The following is an 18864-nucleotide window of genomic DNA, read 5'->3' on the forward strand; positions in this document are numbered from 1 at the left end:
CATGTGTCTTTGCCTCATTTTTTTATTCTGTATGTTATCTTTACTTTGAGATTGGTTTTTATGTCTTTATTTTTGTGCCCTCTTTTTAGGGGAGGGTGGAAATAAAAACTTGGGCAGTAATTTACTCATCAGGTTCCCAGGTTCCTCTGTTGTCTTCCCTCCATGTATTCACTGCCAGATCTTCTTCACTGCTCTTCTACCTCCAGCAAGAGCTGCTGTTCTTTATATCCTGTGGGTCAATTTATAATTACTCCTTACTCTTTCTATTTTTATTTCCATTGTAAATCAGCTTCTGTTACTGTTGACTTCTCAGAAGTCATTTAGGGGCTACAGACAGTGTTACTTTTAATACTAATCTGTGACTAATTATTTTTGAGTCAAATGCAGAAATGGCTGTAGTTTGAGGGACAAGTTGTGAATCTTGTATATATATTTTTTCCAATTAAATTTGCCAGCAGATTTTACATTAATTATTCCCAGTTTATTTGTCATTTATTCATTATAAATCTTTGGATTAGAATATTATGTCTTCAATTTACACATCAGTACTTTCACTGTGGAAATGATACCTTTTTTTTCTTCAGGCTGTTGTTCATGAAACTGAAGGTTTGCTAGGATACATCTATTGTGACTTCTTTCAGCGACCTGATAAACCACATCAGGTAACATTTATGATCTGATTCCAGTTTGGGTTTTATTTGAGTAATGACTGTAGCGTTAGGGCCATTTGCGTTCAATGTAAGTTTAGTAAAAGTTATCTCAATTTAAAATAAATTAAATTTAAACAGGGAAAGTCTGTAACTTCAAATGTGGTTTTAGGTAAAATATTTTTGTGAGTAACCTTTCATTTAAAAAATGTCACCTGATAGGTTGAACTCTGACTCTGTTCTACAGAATGATAGACACTATGAAATGTTGTAGAACTCTGTTTAGAGAAATGGTAGATTTTTAAACACCTATTTTCTGGCCTACTACTTACAACTAAAACCAATATGAAATTTTAATACTCTCTCAAGGTGAAAGCTCATAATGACAACTAATTTTTATTCAAAATTCTACTTAAAACTGTAGATGGTTCCAACTGTTGTGGCTCACTCACTCATGCTGCCTAGTGCCAGTATATTAACTATACGATGCAGTACAATAGACACTTCACTCTGCAGAAGTATCTGCAAATTACCACCTTTAGTGAGGTGGTAAGTGGACAAATTTTAAATTTATATTAGTTTAATATATTACTCTGTTTTGCTAATATTTCACAATATACTAGGAGTGCTATGCAGTATATTTTACGAAGTAGTTACTGCTGAAGAACGAGGAGAGAACTTAATCTATAAATTATGGATTTGGCACATATCCTGGTTTCAGCTGGGATAGAGTTAATTTTCTTTCTAGTAGCTGGTACAGTGTTATGTTTTGGATTGAGTATGAGAATAATGTTGGTAACACACTGATGTTTTTAGTTGTTACTAAACAGTGTTTATACTAAGTTAAGGATTTTTCAGCTTCTTATGCCCAGCCAGGAAGAAGGCTGGAGGGGCACAAGACGTTGGGAGGGGATGCAGCCAGGTCAGCTGACCCAAAGTGGCCAAAGGAATATCCATACCATGTGACGTCATGCCCAGTTAATAAACTGGGGGGACTTGTCTGGGGTGGACGGATTGCTGCTTGGGGACTAACTGGGCATTGGTCAGCGAGGTGTGAGCAATTGCGTTGTGCATCACTTGTTTTGTATATTCCAATTATTTACTATTATTATTGTTATATTATTGTCATCATCACTATTATTTTCTTCCTTTCTGTTCTATTAAACTGTTCTTATCTCAGCCCATGAGTTTTACGTTTTTTTGATTCTCTCCCCCATCCCACTGGGTGGGAGGAGTGAGCAAGTGGCTGCATGGTGCTTGGTTGCTGGCTGGGGTTAAACCATGACAGCACATCAGTAAATTTCTTTGTGCTAGTGATATTTTTTTAGAAAAATTGAGAAGTTTTGATAATTCTAAAACAAAAAAAATTAAATTTTATTTTCTAAAAGCAACACAGTCTTTTCTTTATGGAATAAGGTAGTTTCCTTATGAATATGAAGCAAATAATAAAAATGGAGAAACTGTGCTGCTATTGAACAACACTGTCAATGATCATTGAATTCAACTTGTGTGACTGAGTATATGTATGTTTATGTTTGATTTAATAGTTTAAGTTTAATTTAATAATTTTACCATTGTTTTATATCATTGATACAATGACATTGGCTGTCCATATGTTTGCTTTTATCTTGAAAAGGATTGTCACTTTACAGTTCGTGGAGGCAGGCGAAAGGAAAATGGAGAGTACCAGCTGCCCGTAGTTGTTCTTATGCTTAGCCTGCCCCATTCAACCAGGGGTGCACCAACGCTACTAAGTCCTGGCATGATGGAGAATCTCTTCCATGAAATGGGACATGCTATGCATTCTATGCTGGGAAGAACTCGGTACCAGCATGTCACTGGTAAGAAAGTTCGAATAGTGATTATTTTGTTTTAGTTAAATGTTTAATTTCTAGAAGAAGGGAGTAGATTTTAAAAAAAAAAAAGAAAGAAAAAAAACCAAAACAAGAAAAAAAAAAAAAAAGAGGATGAACCAGAAACGGTTGAGTCATGTTGATACTTCTACGACTTTGACTTGAAAATACAATATCAGATCCCCAGATATTATCTAAAACCCAACCAAACAACACTTGAATATTCTTCTAATAAGAATTAGGCATTTGTATCTTTTCTTTCTGTACTGCTGATCATTGTTCTAGTGGTGGTATCCACTCTTGCAAGTTTGCCTTATATGGAGTTTATAGTAATGGAATAGTTGGAGGATTGAAAATAAATTGAGCTTAAACTTGTACCTAGTGTAAAAACACAATGAATCCTGGATTGGAAATGGTTTAGGAAATTGAATGAAGGAAAATTAGTAAATTAGTTCTTGCAAAAAGCAGACACTGGCAATATGGAAAATCTGTAAAGCCAGGCCTTTTCTAGTTGATCCTGATTAAAGCAAAGTTGATAAATTAAAAATGTATTGTATTTGCAAGCAAGTTTAACTGGTAGGTCTTTCTATCATACGTAAATGAACATGAATGAATATGCAATCATAGCTTAGTGGATGCACAGAAAAGGAATATTGCCTTTTTTCATTTAGTCCCTCTTCTCAAACAGTGGCAATGAGTGTACTGGCTGACAGCTCACAGGCTGCTGTGGCCTTCTGCAGTTGCGGCAAATGGATCAAAGACATGTTCTGGCTAAAGCTGCTTGGCATGCTACTTTTCTTACCTGCGGACAGCTGGGCATATCCTCTTCTATAATAGTGTGCTGGAAATCCCATTTGTAGCAGACATTTACTTATTAAAAAACCCTACAACCAAACAGACGAAATTGTAGCTCCCTTGTCTGAAGGATTTTTTTTATGGTTTACCATTTTTTTATTATGCTAATGATACACAGGGGAGGCCATGGTAGAGTTATGCGTTATCAACAGATACTTTGCACCCAGTGACACACTATTCGTTCCTAAATCTTCCACTTAAAATTAAAATACACTGAGCTGTTTGTAAGTATGTCAGTACTGGACATTGTTAAAACATATGAACACTGTATATGCTGTTTTCAGTATAAGCTCTGTATATTCCTTGGGATGGTTAACTGCTCTCCCCCACCATTTCCACTCATATGGCCTTGCTCATCTTGACCTCCAGGTGTACTTACATGTCCAAAGTAACTGCTTTGGTGGGGTTCTCCTCTTGTGGCGAATTGTATGCATCTGCATGTCAAAGTCTTGAAGGGGCAGGAAATGGCTAATTTTGAGGCTCAGATTTTCTGTGAGCCCCTGTGTATGGTTTCAGCGTTGCCTTAGCTCCAGGCAGGCCTGTGTCCCAGGGGATTTCACTCCAGATCTAGCATTGCAAAAGCAGCATTGGAGGTCAGTGGCGTTGTTTCTGCAGAGGACCTTTTTTTTAGGGTTTGGAATGTGTGACAATCAAATGGCTCATCCCAGGGATGTCAGTTAGGGGCCATCGGCTCTCATGAGACACTAGGGTGGCGAAGTGTGGAAACAAGATGACTACAGGCTATCATGAGAACAAAAAGTTCGACATTCTAGTTGAGATGCACTGAGTATTTGGCATCTTTCCTACTCTCTGTGCCTCCCTTTTCTTAATAACATTCCCAAATATTCAGAAACCCGTTCTGCTGCTAATGGGCCGAAAAATTGTATAATACTGTACGGTTTTGACTTAAGATGTGCTTCTTTTTAAGTTAATATGTCATTTTATTATATGCATTTATTGATTAATGTATAAGTGTGTGTATAAGATTTTTAAAAACCTAGCTGGTATTCCATTTTAGTTTATCATGCAGTAGAGAACGCCTACATTTGTTTTACAGGAGGACTAACTTATCCCAGGTAACTGCCCAACCTTTTACGTTTCTGACTTTAAGATGATGTAATTTTTCAGGAGTCTCTTTAATGGTTATTAAAATAATTCTGTTGCTTTATTAAGGAGCACTGAGAAAGCATAAATGGCTAGGGGAACGTCAGTGTAGTTCTGCAGGCATTTTTCTTTGGACCTGCCTTGTTTTAGGCTTTTTAAAAATTATTTTCAAACAACAAGAAAAAAAGACTCTACTAATGAAATGTGATGGCACAAAAGAAGGATTGGGGTATTGTATAAGAACTGAATGACTGGATACTGCAGTGTTAGAAGTAAAATGCAATTCAGAACTACACAGTGCAGATCATGCATTTAAAGAGTACAAAGAGAGTTTATGCTATCAAATGGATATTTCAGCAGTGGTGGAGGAACAGAAGAACAGTTTTATGTGTTAATGCAGAACTACAAATAGCTAATGTGTCTGAAAGGGGCGAATGTGATCTGAAATTAAATGAGAGGTGTATCTAACAGCAATAAGTATTAGAATGATTAAGAAGATACTGGTGACACCTCATGCAATGTTTGGGCATGGTTTTGTGTCTCTGGTCTGAAGGTGAATTCAAACTGAAGCAGGTGCAGGGAAGGGCTACAAGGGGTAGTCTTTCAGACTTTGCCTTCGGATAATGATGGCTGAGAGACAATATAGTTTCTCTCAATTTACGGGGTAAAAAACTGTGGGGAACGCTGTTCACACTAAAGAGCAGTATTGGTCTGAAAACACTGAATATAAACAGATTATGAATTCAGATTAAAAATTAGAGAAAGATTTGTAAAGAACAAAGGAGTGATTTTTAAAAATACAGTTCAAGAAAGAATAGTTGAAGCAAAAACTGTACTTACATTTAAGACTAGTTTTGAATGTTGACGTTGTCTGTAGCAGACAGAGGTAGAGGTGATGACCTGGTGGGTCCATTATTAAAGCAACAACTTTGTACATCCCTAACTTTAATATAGAAATAGAAATGCAGCTTTGATCTGGTGATGTGATATACTTCTTAGTAACTTCCGTTATGTAAGATGCTGATAAAGATTAGAGTAAATAAGGTTTTTGGGAAAGTGCTTTTTGAAAATACTAACTGCTAAGCTATTACCTCATTGCACTTACTTAGAACTTAGCAGGAGTGTTCCTTGGATGAATGACTTGGTATTATAAAGCGAGGTTAATATAAAGCATAAGTAAGCTCAGCAAACAGATGGAAGCTAAAAATTTTAACTGTGAATGGGATTAAGGCAGAGTTTTATTTACATTGTAGTTTGATTTAGGTTTAGGACACTTAAATAGATTTGGTGTTTCATGTAGGGCCAGTTTGGCTGCAGTCTGGTTTAGTTTAAAAAGGGTGTGATCCAGAGCTTTATAAGGTGCCTCACCCAGCTGTTCAAATATTTTGTTTTACTTTGTGATTTATAGTAAAATGTGTAGGATTATAATGAAGCTTTTCTGGCAATATGTACAATAATGCTAAGGAAATAAAATATTGACTTAATAAACGAAAGAACATTAAAGTTCACCAAAAGTCCAAACTGAAAGTTTCAAAACCTTTTGGGAAGAGTTAACTATTTGTGTTAATGAAAATAGCAAATGCTAATGCGTACAATTATTCTACCTCTAGGAACCAGATGTCCTACTGATTTTGCTGAAGTTCCCTCAATTCTGATGGAGTACTTTGCAAATGATTATCGGGTGGTTAACCAGTTTGCAAGGCATTATAAAACAGGACAGGTAGGGAAAACTAATGTGTAAAATATTGAAAATAGGAATAAATGTATTCAGGAAAGGAATAATATTTTCATGTGTTATTTGTTAATAATGTTTAAAGTAGAAACAATGGATATAAATTATTTTAATAGTATAATTTCATTTATTCAGAAAAAAATGTTAATATTCTCATTGCAGAAAAGATAAATGTAATCTGTGAAAGAATACCAGATCCTTATATCCAAGGTTCCAGTTACATATTTAAAACTTTCAACCTTTTTTCCTACAAAGGTTGTGTAGTTTCTACACTACACGAATTTAGTGTAGTACGTGAACAACGTCTGTGTGAATCAAGTTATGTGGAATGTTTTAATTTAATTACAGGTAAGTTATGACAAAAATAGTGATTCATCATTGAACTGTCTAAAGTCTGTCTTAAAATAAAGCTCAGGTACCAAGTCATGGAAATAAATGGAAATGATCTGCAGTGTTTAAAAATTCCCATTTTTAGCACAGTGTAGGGTAGCGATTGAAATATTTTGTGATGAAAAGTGTACTGCATTAAAACTCTGATTCCTTTTTTACATAAGCTATTCTATGCCAGTCTACTGCAAGGATCTACTTTCTATGGGAAATTTAGAAAACAGTGCTCTTTGGAACAAGGTGACTTTTGGTGGTCGCTTTAACGCATGGCAGCAGAACATGATTTATATTTGTACAGCTATTTAAAAAATACAAACTGGTAAACAATAACCAAAGGTCTTTTTCTAGTGCTTTTAATTGAGGCAGGTTTCAGTCTACTCAAATGTGATGGTTGAAGAATAGACTACCCATCAATGCAAAACCAAGAAAGCCTCTTAAGTTGTGTAGTGTTACACTTCCTTGAAGCTTTTTATCCAATACTAAGCATTCAGTGTATTTCAGTATTATGAAAGGGGAATTATGTTTGCCTCCTTTGAATAGTTAGAAAAATATGTTGCTTAACTTCTATTTTAATAGGTACTTTAACTTCTATTTTAATAGGTAGTCTGAGAAATTTGCTCTGTAAATCTGCTTGCCTTTCTTTTTTTAACAGAGCAATCATTTCTGCAGAATTGATTGCACTGAGAAAGTCTCCTTGAAACCTGGGAGTTAAAAGTACTTGATTCAGGAGTGTTCATCACTTATATGTTTGAGTCCACATACCGAAATACTGCTTTCTAGTGTTCTCTATAAAGTTCATGTAGTGTTTAAACATAGTGGAGTTAATCTGATTGCATATGAGTTCAGAGAATGAGCTTGACTAAAACATCTGAAAGAGATTTGTGGAACATTATTTATGGCTTTGTATTTTCAAAATGGCTTAACAAATCTAAACCATGTTTAGTTGCAGTGCAAAAGCTAAGAACCAGATGCCGTGTCCCATTTGGCATTTCCATAAACTTCTGTTTATTGGTGGTGAAATCTTGCCCTTTCAGAGAGCAATTGAGAGAGGTTTAATGTAGAAATTCAGTCCTGAAGGGGGCAAGAATGGATTATACTGGAAGATGAGAAAAAGAGCCTGAAACTGCTGTGTGGCTTTTGAGGGCTTTAGACTGCTTCCTTTTAATTGCTTTTTTTAAAATTTAGAATGTGTTTTTAAGCCATTATCCAACATATATAAATCTGCTTTTGCTTATTTTGGTTCAACTAAGCTAGTTTTAGGAATCTGATATCAGATTTCTGTATCTGTCATTTAAATGCAAATAGATTGAAGTCATCTTTTTGGTTCTTGAAATTTAGTTGATTGTTACAGCAATTACTTTTATCTGTTGTGTGTAAGTTACGAAGTAGCTTGAATAGAAAATCCCAGCTCTCTTACACTTACAACTTCACAAAAATCCTTCTGGGGCTTATTTTCTGTGCTTGTTCCCTGACTAATTTTTTTGGTGTGCAAATAGAAGTTAGAATCAACATTTTTGTCTCCAGTGTTTTAGTTATTTGGAAGAAAAATGAGTCCACTTTGTGCCCTTCTCAAGGGGAAGTAAGGAAGGTGGGTGAAACAGCTAAAATGTGAAATCTGTAAAACCGTTTCATCCAAATGTTGTTCCATATGAGAACTTCCATTAAGTTTCTTCTTATGAATAGAGAGACTGAGCTTTTCTGTGCGAGAAGGATCTTTCCTGCAACAACTACACCAACATAGCGCTCTGCCAGATGTCGACAGAAGGAGGGTTCTTTTACTGACCTAGCTTGTGGAGGAGGCAGTGCAGATAATTTGACAAAGCATCCTTCTTTTGGCATTGCTACATCTATGCTATAAGTTTTGCACATAAATTTCATATGGTGTCATTTTTAACACTCCTACTGAACATAATTACGTCAGAAAAACTTGGTAGCGTAGTCTCAGCTTATGATTGCCCTTGCCATAAAAGCCAATTGTAGAAGGACTGGTCCTGAGGATCCTCACTTAGGATCAGTGCTTAGGCTTATGGGAAGAGGAGGGGAAAGAGGTGGTGTTTTGATTGTTAAAACATGAACTGTTGAAAACTGGTTTTTTGTAGCTTTGCAGAAAAAAGATTTGGTGGGCAGGCTTTCAAAGATGAGAATGCATTATTCATATAGACGTGGATCATGAGGATCTGGTCCAAAATATCTTGAAGTTTATAGAAAGCTTGTCTCTGCTTTCTGTGCATTTTGGATGGTTGTGCTGTTGAGTACTGAGGAGTGAAAAGTCTTGCAAGCTCTTCTGGCAAAAGGAGAAGTCTTGTGAATTTAGTTCAAAAAAACTGGCCAGCACAAAAATATTTGTTCCAAGAAAGTAGCAAGCCTAGTTTTACTTTCATCTTAAAGATAACTCAAACCAGAAAATCCTTGAGGAAAAAAAAAAAAGGAATAGAGAGAACTGTGTTAATTAGTTACTAAAGTTGAATTACTTGGGTAAGCTCATGAAGTACCAAAATGAGGCTGTAACAGCGCTTAAGCAGACAATCTGGTGCATGCGTACCATTCTGTATCACTGTATTTGTTTGTTTAATTTCGTTTGTTAAGTGCACAGATATGTGGTAGGTCTGTCGAGCTAAATCATTTTAAGCTTGTGTGTCTTTGGAGGCTCTCTGGAACAAAGGCCGGTATTTCAGCTGTTCAAATTTGAACTGACTTCATTTTTCACAGAGATGGAATTTCAAAGGCAGTATTGTATTAGCATGATTACAAGAATAAGCCCACAGATAGTAAACAGTCATAATGTGTTGCAGTTACTACGCAGCAGTAAGGAGTTAAGTGTGCTTGGGGACACAGGGAATTCTATTCTTTTAGCCACCATGGCAAACATGTTGAAAAATTCATGCCAGTATCTTAAAGTTACTTAATATAGAAGGATGGAAAAGTGGAACCCAAAGTAAAGCATGTAGTGTTTAAATTTAAAAAATGGAATGATTATTCAATTACCATAGTTTTAACCAAAGCTCTGTGAAGTCTTTCTTTTAGAAGGAGGATGACAGTTTGATTCTGGTTTTATCGGAGAGCTCATCTTCTAGGACAAGTAAAATAATCATGCTGATGCTTTTTTTCCTTCACTCAGCTGCTTATTAAGGGGCTGTATGAGATCGTAATGGAGCAAGGAGAAATAGTTTCTATTGCCTGAAACAGTACATCTTCCTTATACATTCGAGACCTCAGCATATCTGTATGCCTGACATTCACAGAAACAAATTTTGGAGAGGAGTGGTAATCTTTGAAAAACTCTCTGGAGCCTAATTTTAGTTCCCTGAAGTCTTAAATTTTAAAATCCCAAAGGTGCTTTGGGAAAAATAAGTGATCTCCTTTTTAGCATTCTTTGAATTTAACCTAATTTTTGCAATGTTTTTCTGGTCCCAGATTCTGCTTGGCTTGTGAGTTATGATCACAACACAATCTTTGAGCCAGATCAGTAGCACTGATAGATTTAAATGAAAGAAGGCTTATGTCTTTTTCCTGTGCCTTTTTGTCAATAGGTATTGTCATAAGAATGATTTGTAATTTCCTGTTGATTTTAATCTGCTTAAACAGTAAAGCTAGATCTTCAGGGCAGGTTAGATGTACGTTGTTTTGCAGCATATGGCTGCAAAAAAGCTAAAAATATTTTCTTGGAAGCTCTTGGTATTACCTACATTTTACTTGGTCTCTAGAAGGTGGTGCTAAGCCATTTCCTGTGCAAAGAGATTTTAGTACATTATTAATGATCATTCTGTGTCTTCCCTCAGGACTTTGATTTAGAATAGGGTAGATACTTGTAGCAGAACATGAGGAAGAAGCGGGTGAATGCAGAGGCTACATGTTCAGCAGTCTTCTCTGGCTTGAGGTCAGCTATTGGCAGTACAGTCAAAAGAAGGCAAGGCTCTCTTGGGTGAAGAGTCTGTAAGAAATGCTTAGCTCTGAACTGAGAATTAGACCTGCTTCAGTTGTTTCTTGAGCAGGGCTGGATGTGACCAACTGCCCCAGGGAATGTACAAAGTCTGTCCGCATCGCCGAACCTTGCTGCTCAGCGCCCCAGTGAACTGCAAACTTGGATTTCCCAATTCAGTTGAAGATATGTGGGACTGTGGTTTACCAAAATGCCAATTAGAAAAGTCTTAAGTGCCTTTTGTTCTATTTATTTTGTGTACTAGCTCAAAGCCTGTGTTCTTAACTTCCTCTTACCATCATTTAATAGAGCTGAAATATAAAATTGTAAATCCATTATGTTGAAAGAGCTGGCTTGACCTTACTGGTAGCAGTGCTCTTGGCTTTAACACTCTTAAATTATAACTGTGTAAAATATACATATTTGCTGTTGCCAAGCTTTTGGATGTTCAGCTTTTTTAACACTGACAAATTACAGTTTAAGAATTGCCATCCAGTTTTCTCAGACATTACTGTATCCAAAATACAGGTGCCCCTGGAAGAAATCAGTTTTGTTTAATTCCATACTGCACTACTTCACTAGGAAATGAAAACCTCCAAAAAAGCTGCCAAAACTTGCTGATACGTTTGGTGCTTAATAACAAAATCTGTTCAAAATTCTATAGGTTTCCTTACACAAGAGTTTCTTGCACGACGACTGAAACTGTGTTATTGCAAACCCATATGTTATTTAGTTCCAGGACGAAAAGTCATTGAAGTGCATGCCTCCCTCTGTGTAAGAGGATAAGATGAGATATTCATAGAGCCAGGAGAAAAATTGTCCAACCAAAATACGTCTTACCATTTGTAATTTTTTTCTACTTTGCTTCTTGCCTTAATAACTTTTCTACATAATTATGTAGTATTTTGAACAATACTAAATTCAGCGTGGAACCCCAAGTTAGTCAGCTACTAACATCTTTATTACTATGGATAACTGCCCATTTATTCTGACTCTAGTAGTCCAAAATCATCATGTAATTTGAAACAGAATTTTTGTATTTGGGAAGGGTAAATACTGGCCTAACAAGGATATGCTGTAGAACAGACTTCATGTTCATTGGTTCATTTTTCTGTGTTGAAATTTAACAGCTGTGCACATTTCTGACGGGCAAAATAGTGGATGTTGTTCTATCCCATTCTTGACCCAGCTAACATTTGTCTTGGAGAAGAGGTTACAAGCCTTGTCAAGCTACTGCATAAAACAGCTGTGCAACTTGAGAGTTTTTCTTATCTGCTTTAACTTCCAGATTCCACAGAGTTAATTGATAACATTTTCCTCACTTATGTGTAACTTTTCTGGAGTTGGATTTTTATTCTGTGAACATTAACGTTGTTTGCCTTGAAGTCATATCATTTGCACAGAATCTAAACATATGTCTCTGCCATCAGAATCTGTAGACTTTCATGTGTTATTTTTTAAACACTTCAACACACTGTAAAAGTGTAGGTATGCTTTTAGAGTTCAGTGTAATACCAAACATCTGTACTACATTGTACAACATGCAGTAACTTTCTTAATATTTTAGCAAGAACTTAGTTATTTTAACCATATTTAATACGTTTGGTTAACAGAACTGCTAGCAAAAAAAAAGAATATGCTTACTAAGAAAAACATCTATTGAAAAGCTTCGGGAAGCAGCAGAAGTGTAAGGTCAAGCATTCATATACAGATATTTTTTAAAATCTGGCATTAAAAAGTCTTTGGATGTACCTGTAGATGTCTGGATAGAAAGTCAAAAAGGGTTTGCTTAATGACTTTCAGCCTGTGGTGGCATGGATAATTTTATTGCCATAGATGTGGAATAAATTCAACTTGTTAAAAATTCAAAGGGTAGATATTTACTGTGCAGTATGACCAAACATTTATGTGGGTTAGGGTAGAAGGCCTGATGCTGTCCCAGCTGAAGTTATGAAAACCCCACCAGCTCGATGGGAGTTATGTGGGCCTCCATGTAAATTTAAATGAACTATGCTCAAAGATCAACAGGAGAATCTATTATAATATCTGCTTTTGAAGATTAATCAGGGTGACCTGGAGGACTTTAACTGTCCCATCTGTTCTTTATCTCTAAAGATGGTCATAATATTTTTAACAGACATATAAGGGAACATAGGATCAATTTATAGAAAAACCAATACCCAGAGACAGTGATTTCTTGATTACTATATAAATTACTGCTGATACCTTAATTGCCAGTTTAATGCTTTGTTTAGCAAATGAGATTTCCTTCCTCAATGCAAAGCACTTCAAACATATTTTTATTACCACCAGCAGTCTCTTTTTTTTCATCTTCAGCCTTTTCTATTAGTAAGCATACTATTTACAAATATACATCAATTCTAAATATGTTCTGACTTTTTTTTTTTTTTTCTTAATTCAAGCCACTACCAAAAAACATGGTGTCAAGACTATGTGAGTCCAAAAAGGTGTGTGCTGCAGCTGATATGCAACTCCAGGTATGTTCTTTGCATTCTAGTATCTACTTTCTATCCAGAACTTACAGAACATATTTTAATTCTTAAAAGTTTACCAAATTTTTATTTTAATGTAGACACATTATCTAACTATATGCAAATCAGTGAAAAATAATTCATTTTTATATTAATTTTTGTGTTTGTGTTTGTGAATGTATTCTGTGCTGTCTGCTTAAAGCTAAATGTCTAAATCTGCATGAAAATATCATGAAAACCACAGCTTTTGAAAATGGTTGGATTATCAGAATTCGCAAATGTGGTTTAAGACCGAGTTCTTAAATTAACGGAATGATTTAAGGAGAACTTTCAGTAGAGGAAGTATTGTGTACCTTTGGATCATTAAAGTGTAGCAAGACTGAGAGTTACAGGCCACCTTAGTAAAATCAAACCAGCTCATTTATTTACTAGAATGTGATTTGAGCTCCTTGTCTTCTTCAGCTTCAGTATGAAAGTGGCAGCTTCTAACTGCCATCAAAATTGGTGGCTGAGCTATAAGGCTGTAAGACTTCTCTCTCACTGTGTTAGGAGCAGTAATTAAATCCATAAACCTTTATTTTCTGTCGGTAGATGTGATTGATCAGTCATTCCCATAAACAAACTATCAGCGTTGCTTTTGTTCAAAGGAACTAAAGGAAATTAGGGTTCTGTCTAAAATGGGTGTTTAGTTTTTTTCGGTCCTGCAATAGCAGTTCTCAGATGTGAACAGTAGCATTAGTATCCAGCCAAGTTTTTTTACAGTGAGAGTTTGGCTGCATTTAGTATGCTACAAGCTTCTGCTGTATGATTTTTGTGATTTTGTTTTCTTCTTTGTTTTGCCTTAAGCCAGAAGCATATAATTTTTCTTCCTACAGTTGGTCTAGTGTTTAGGTGAGATAACTCTGCTAGTACCTTAATAAAGGGTAGTCATTATTTTTGAGATGGGGAAGGAAACAAATTTAAAGATCAGGTCTTTGTAATTCTTCACTTTGAAAAGTGCCCAAATGATTGCAACCCTGTCTACAAACATGAGTTGCACTGGTTAACTGAAGTTGATTTAAAAGAAAAACTTGGTTAAATATTTGCAGTTTGCTCTGTGCAGTTATTTATAGTGATTTAAAACTAATCAGAATGCTGGAGTGTGGACCTGTAAATGTATACATGTCAGTTACACTAATCAAAACCAGACTTAACACTGTTTTCAGTGTATACATACATTTTTCATTGGTTAAACTTAATGCAATTTTGAATTATGCTTTCAGTGCAGTGCTGGCCGTCGGTGGCCAGTGTTGGCTGTGCCAGTGTGAACAACAGGGTGCTACCTGTGGTTGTATCTCTGTGACATGAAAATAACTGCACCCTTGCTGCAGGTCTGATTTTGAAATGCACACTCCTGTCTCTGAAAGGTTCTCATATAGAGATAGCTGAGAATCCAGAAGGAATGTGGGCAAGAATATAATTAATTCATATAGGAGGGGTTTTCGGGGGAAAAAACCAATTCTGGATTGAAATAAAATTTCAATATACTGAAAATGCTTAGTGGTGGGCCTCTGTTCATGAAGTTCACCAACACAGAATAACTTGTCAATGTACAGACTACTAACCACCAAAGTGATGATCAAGTGCTTTCACATGCACCCATTCTTTTCTGGTGTGTCCATAACAGCTGTACAAAGATCTGACAGATTTCCTTTCAACTTTTAATATGTATTTGCTATAATCTTGTCAAGGTTTGAGACCAAATTGACAGTGGGGGGGGGCTGAATGGGCTTGGATACCAAGAATACTTTAAGTCACAGATATATTAACAAGACACATGGCCTCCCTGTCCTGTGGCAGGAAAGATGGTGTGCTCCAGAAGTAAGTCAAGGAGGGGTCATTGCATCGGTCCCACAGGATGGGCTGTGCAATCCCCCTGCTGCTGTTGGCCCTCAGCTGCTCCTGGGATCTCTGTAGGGTTTGTCCCGGAGTGACTCCAGACCCCATAGCTTTAGAACTGGGGAGAGAACACCCACTTCTGGTGGGCTCAAATTCCTGCGGGCGCCTAAGGATTGACTGGTGCTGGCAACGATGCAGTGATTAAGCAGGCTGCTTGCCCTCAAATTACTCTTGTGTAACTAATGGTCAACCAGTCTCAATCCATGCCAAATGACCACAATGCCACACTGAATAGTATTATTCATTTCCTGCTTTCAGTACCATGTTTCTGGAGATTCCAAATGTAATACCCGCAGAAGTATGCGCTCATTCCAGAGACAGACTGGCAGAGCCATTCTGTTCATTAATTCAGAAAAAACATCCCAGAGAAGTTGACTGCATGGCAAATACAAAGTTCATACATTCCTTTTGTACAAATGTGTATTGTTACTCATGCAGATTTAAAAGTATAATAATTCCTTGAAGAAAAGCATGTATTTCATTCTGCAGATGCCAAAATATGTATGTACTACTAATGTATACACCTGAAAAAAAACTGTGAATGATGACTCTAATACCTTTCCTGAAGACTTTGCAAAGAGTATATTCTAAATTGACAACTAGGTGCTATGTAAGCCTTATTTGACCTTTAAAAGAAAGAAAAATGCTTACAAATTTTCCAGCAGTGGGGAAAATGCCTAAAGGTTTTTCTGTGGTCTGTTCACTAAATAAGTCTATTGCCATGTGAAAATAAGAAATAATGCTGTTTTTTCATCATAACTATAATACCTCTGCATTTTCTTTCAGCTCATGTAATCAGGTACTCAAGAGGACAGATAGGAGAATCCATGCATCTTCTCATGAGGCTTTTGCCATGCAGATTGAGTCCCAGAGTCTTTCAGACAGTAGTAATTCACTGGAAAATGCATAACTGTTTACATATTAATGCTATTAAGCAGGCAAGGGGCTAGAAATAAGTGGAATCAAGTGAAACAAATATCAATGTCAGTGCAAAACGGAGAGATAGTATGAAGATAGATAACTATTTGATGGCCTTTTTATATTTCTGGGTCTTTTGGGAAATGTGTTTGTTTTACTGAAATTAGAAATCATCTTCTAGCTACTGCTTAATATTAAGTGTTAGCATGCTCCTCAGCAGTATCACCTAAAATCCTGTGGTCCTGGGATGTGTCTCCCTTTCCCATTTCAAAGGCCTGTGTAAACACAAAGAACTGTGGTTTGTAGATAGGAATGCTTATGGCTATAAGGTTAATCCAAGTTTATTTTCAAGGATGGATTTTTTTTTTTAAACTATGCTGTCCAGGTGGCTTGGCTCATAGCTTTCTTCCCACGCTTTACATGTGCCAAGATCAGGGGAAAGCTTATAGCTGGCTTCAGTGACTCATTTCCCTGTCACCACGTTGTTCTTTAGGCAGTCCATTTCACTGGCCTTCAGCTGACATTTCCCCACTGCCTACCTGTGAGCTGAGCTTTTGCTCAGCTGACGGTTGCCCTGACCACAAACTACTCGACTCCAAATTTTACTTTAGAAGAAGGTCCACTGCAGTGCGGTCTGCTCCATCTTGTGAGGAACACTGAGGAGCAGCTTCAAACAGGCCGTAACAAAGCTGGGAGATAGAAGAAAGAGAATCAAGGCTGGGCTGAAGCAGGGTGCTAAAGTCTGTTGTCAGATGCTGAAGTTCCTCATGTTTGGTTTCGGTTTTTTGGAGAGGAGAGGAAAGTTGGTGTGAAATGACTCCTGCAGAGTCACAAAGGCCTAGGGTAGCAGGAGAAAGTGAGTTTTCTAGGACTGTTACATCAGGTAATTTTCAGATCTATTCATGGTACTTACTGTTGGTCATATTCTCAGTCACCCTTGCTACCACAAATGCTGTAGCTTTTGTTAAACTTTGTTAAAAAATGAACTGGGATTCTAGAGACCAGCTCTGAGGATGAAAAGTACGAGCAAAGGCATTGTGAATACCTTATTTTGCTGTTTCCACTCAAATAACTTTAAGTCTTTTTATTAAATCTATTTAAAAATACTCTTTTTTAAAAGGGGAATTGCTGGAGGGCTTTAGGGACAGATCTTAATTTTATTTAAAAATGCAGGTGATTTAGTACTGCCAGTGCTCCCAGTGACCTAAAGACAGATTTATGATAGGTCATGATGGTAGTGGTTGGTGTGCTCCAAAAACCTGTTTCTCTCCTTGTATGTTTTACTAAAAATAGAAGATTTACAAAACCATATATATTTAAACTCTTCCCTCTCCCTATTCTCTCCTGTTCTTTTCTATTTGTCTTTTTTGGTTGTCAAATGCCAATGCCATGTGCCAAACACAAACATGTGTTTTCTCTCTTCAGGTATTTTATGCTGCCTTGGACCAAATCTACCATGGGAAACATCCTTTAAAAAAGTCAACCACAGAAATTTTAAAGGAAACACAGGAGAAAGTTTACGGATTGCCATATGTACCTAATACAGTGAGTAGAAACATAATGACTGTATTAATACCCCTATTTCTCCCTGCCCCTTGCACTGCACACTCACATGCTTATTGTTGTATTGTTACGTTGAAAGAATTTTCTTTCTTTCAGCCACTTTATTCAGAGAGTAGGGTGTTAGAAATTTTCAGCTAAAAATAAAAATTTAATTAAGGTACCTGTTTTTGTACAGGTGTAGTCCTGTCATGCTGAACTTGATTACTTTTTCTTTTATTTTCTTATTAAGGAAGGCATTGGAAACAATACATTGGAAAGAGGGTTTATTCTAGCTTTGCAAAGGACTGTTTGTAAAAGGCAACAAAACATTGTGCTGCATGTTGGTGTTTGTATACTGTCAGTGTTGGCATGTGAGAGCAAGTCAGTGTGAAGTAGGACTTGGAAGTGTGTTTTTCTCACTGTACTGCTGTGACCGTTGGCACATCACTTACTTATCCTTTCATGTGGTATCTGAAAGTGTTGAAGCCTTGAGTTCTACTGAGCTATGTAATTTTGATCTTCATCATGACTTAATCGTGCATTTATTCTGTACTTCATGTGACATCCAAAGGTGCGGTTTGCATAGATGATAGTCATGGGATTTCCTGGGCTGGCTGGAGCTGAATTGCCAGCCAGAGCATGGCCTGAATCACTGTTTGACACTTTGGTCAGAATACCCAGATCCTTTCTGTGCTTTCTGCTTCTCAGGAAATGTACTTTTCTCTTTAGCAAAAATGTAACTTTCGTTCTCTGAGAAGGGTATTAGGAGATCCATGCTTCAGCCCTTTCCTCATTGAAACTGTACTGCCTCTGCTGGCCTGGCAAAGCCAGAGAAGTGGAAGCAAGATGTTTTCAGAGTATGATGTCTGACTTCTCTACATTTTTATAAGTGTTGTTTTACACCATTCCTCCGCAGACATTAGTTATCCAGTGAACAGAACAGTTCCCTGCTTTGAAAGTTAGCCTGCGTCTTTTGTTCGATTTAAAATATTTTTTATTTAGCTGTTACCTTCAAAACAGTGTAACATCTCGTAATGAGCATAGCTTCAATATGAAGAGAGACAGCAAGTTTTGGCCTGGCACTTTATCTCAGCAGAATGTACTGTGAACTTTTAAATTGTCAGAAAGTCTATGTTCTTTACATTTACTGAATGTAAAATTAGTGTGTCTAGTGAAGAACTGTAATACAGCTTAAATTTCAGTAAAACTTAGTGAAAAATTACATTAGAAGAACGTTAGCGCTCTGTAGAGTAATTAATATCTGTAATTTGGCTTGCTGTCCTTTGCTGCTCTTTCTTCGAAACTTAAGATATGTGTTCAGTTTAATTTTTAATCCAGATTAAAAAAAAAATGTCTTGAAAGTAAAAGTTTTTAATTGAAGAGGGTATATGCCTTCCTTTCATTTAATTTTGGAGCTAGACATTGAAATAGTAAGAGAGACCAGCTTTTATTGTCATCTGTCATTTGGCTAGGTACA

General features: G+C 36.6%; 1 protein-coding gene across 1 annotated transcript in view; it reads left to right on the plus strand.

Annotated features, from left to right (window-relative positions):
• The window catches only part of LOC115353343 (mitochondrial intermediate peptidase), a 78623-nt gene that overhangs the window by 33913 nt on the left and 25846 nt on the right, over positions 1 to 18864 (plus strand). The window contains exons 12-16 of the mRNA XM_030042620.2: positions 585 to 662; positions 2284 to 2488; positions 6070 to 6179; positions 12921 to 12995; positions 17271 to 17390. Of these exons, the coding sequence (XP_029898480.1) occupies positions 585 to 662; positions 2284 to 2488; positions 6070 to 6179; positions 12921 to 12995; positions 17271 to 17390 (588 nt within the window). The remainder of the gene's footprint in view (positions 1 to 584; positions 663 to 2283; positions 2489 to 6069; positions 6180 to 12920; positions 12996 to 17270; positions 17391 to 18864) is intronic.

The sequence above is a fragment of the Aquila chrysaetos genome, chromosome 19 (genome assembly GCF_900496995.4).
Source record: "Aquila chrysaetos chrysaetos chromosome 19, bAquChr1.4, whole genome shotgun sequence".
Taxonomy (NCBI): Eukaryota; Metazoa; Chordata; class Aves; order Accipitriformes; family Accipitridae; genus Aquila; species Aquila chrysaetos.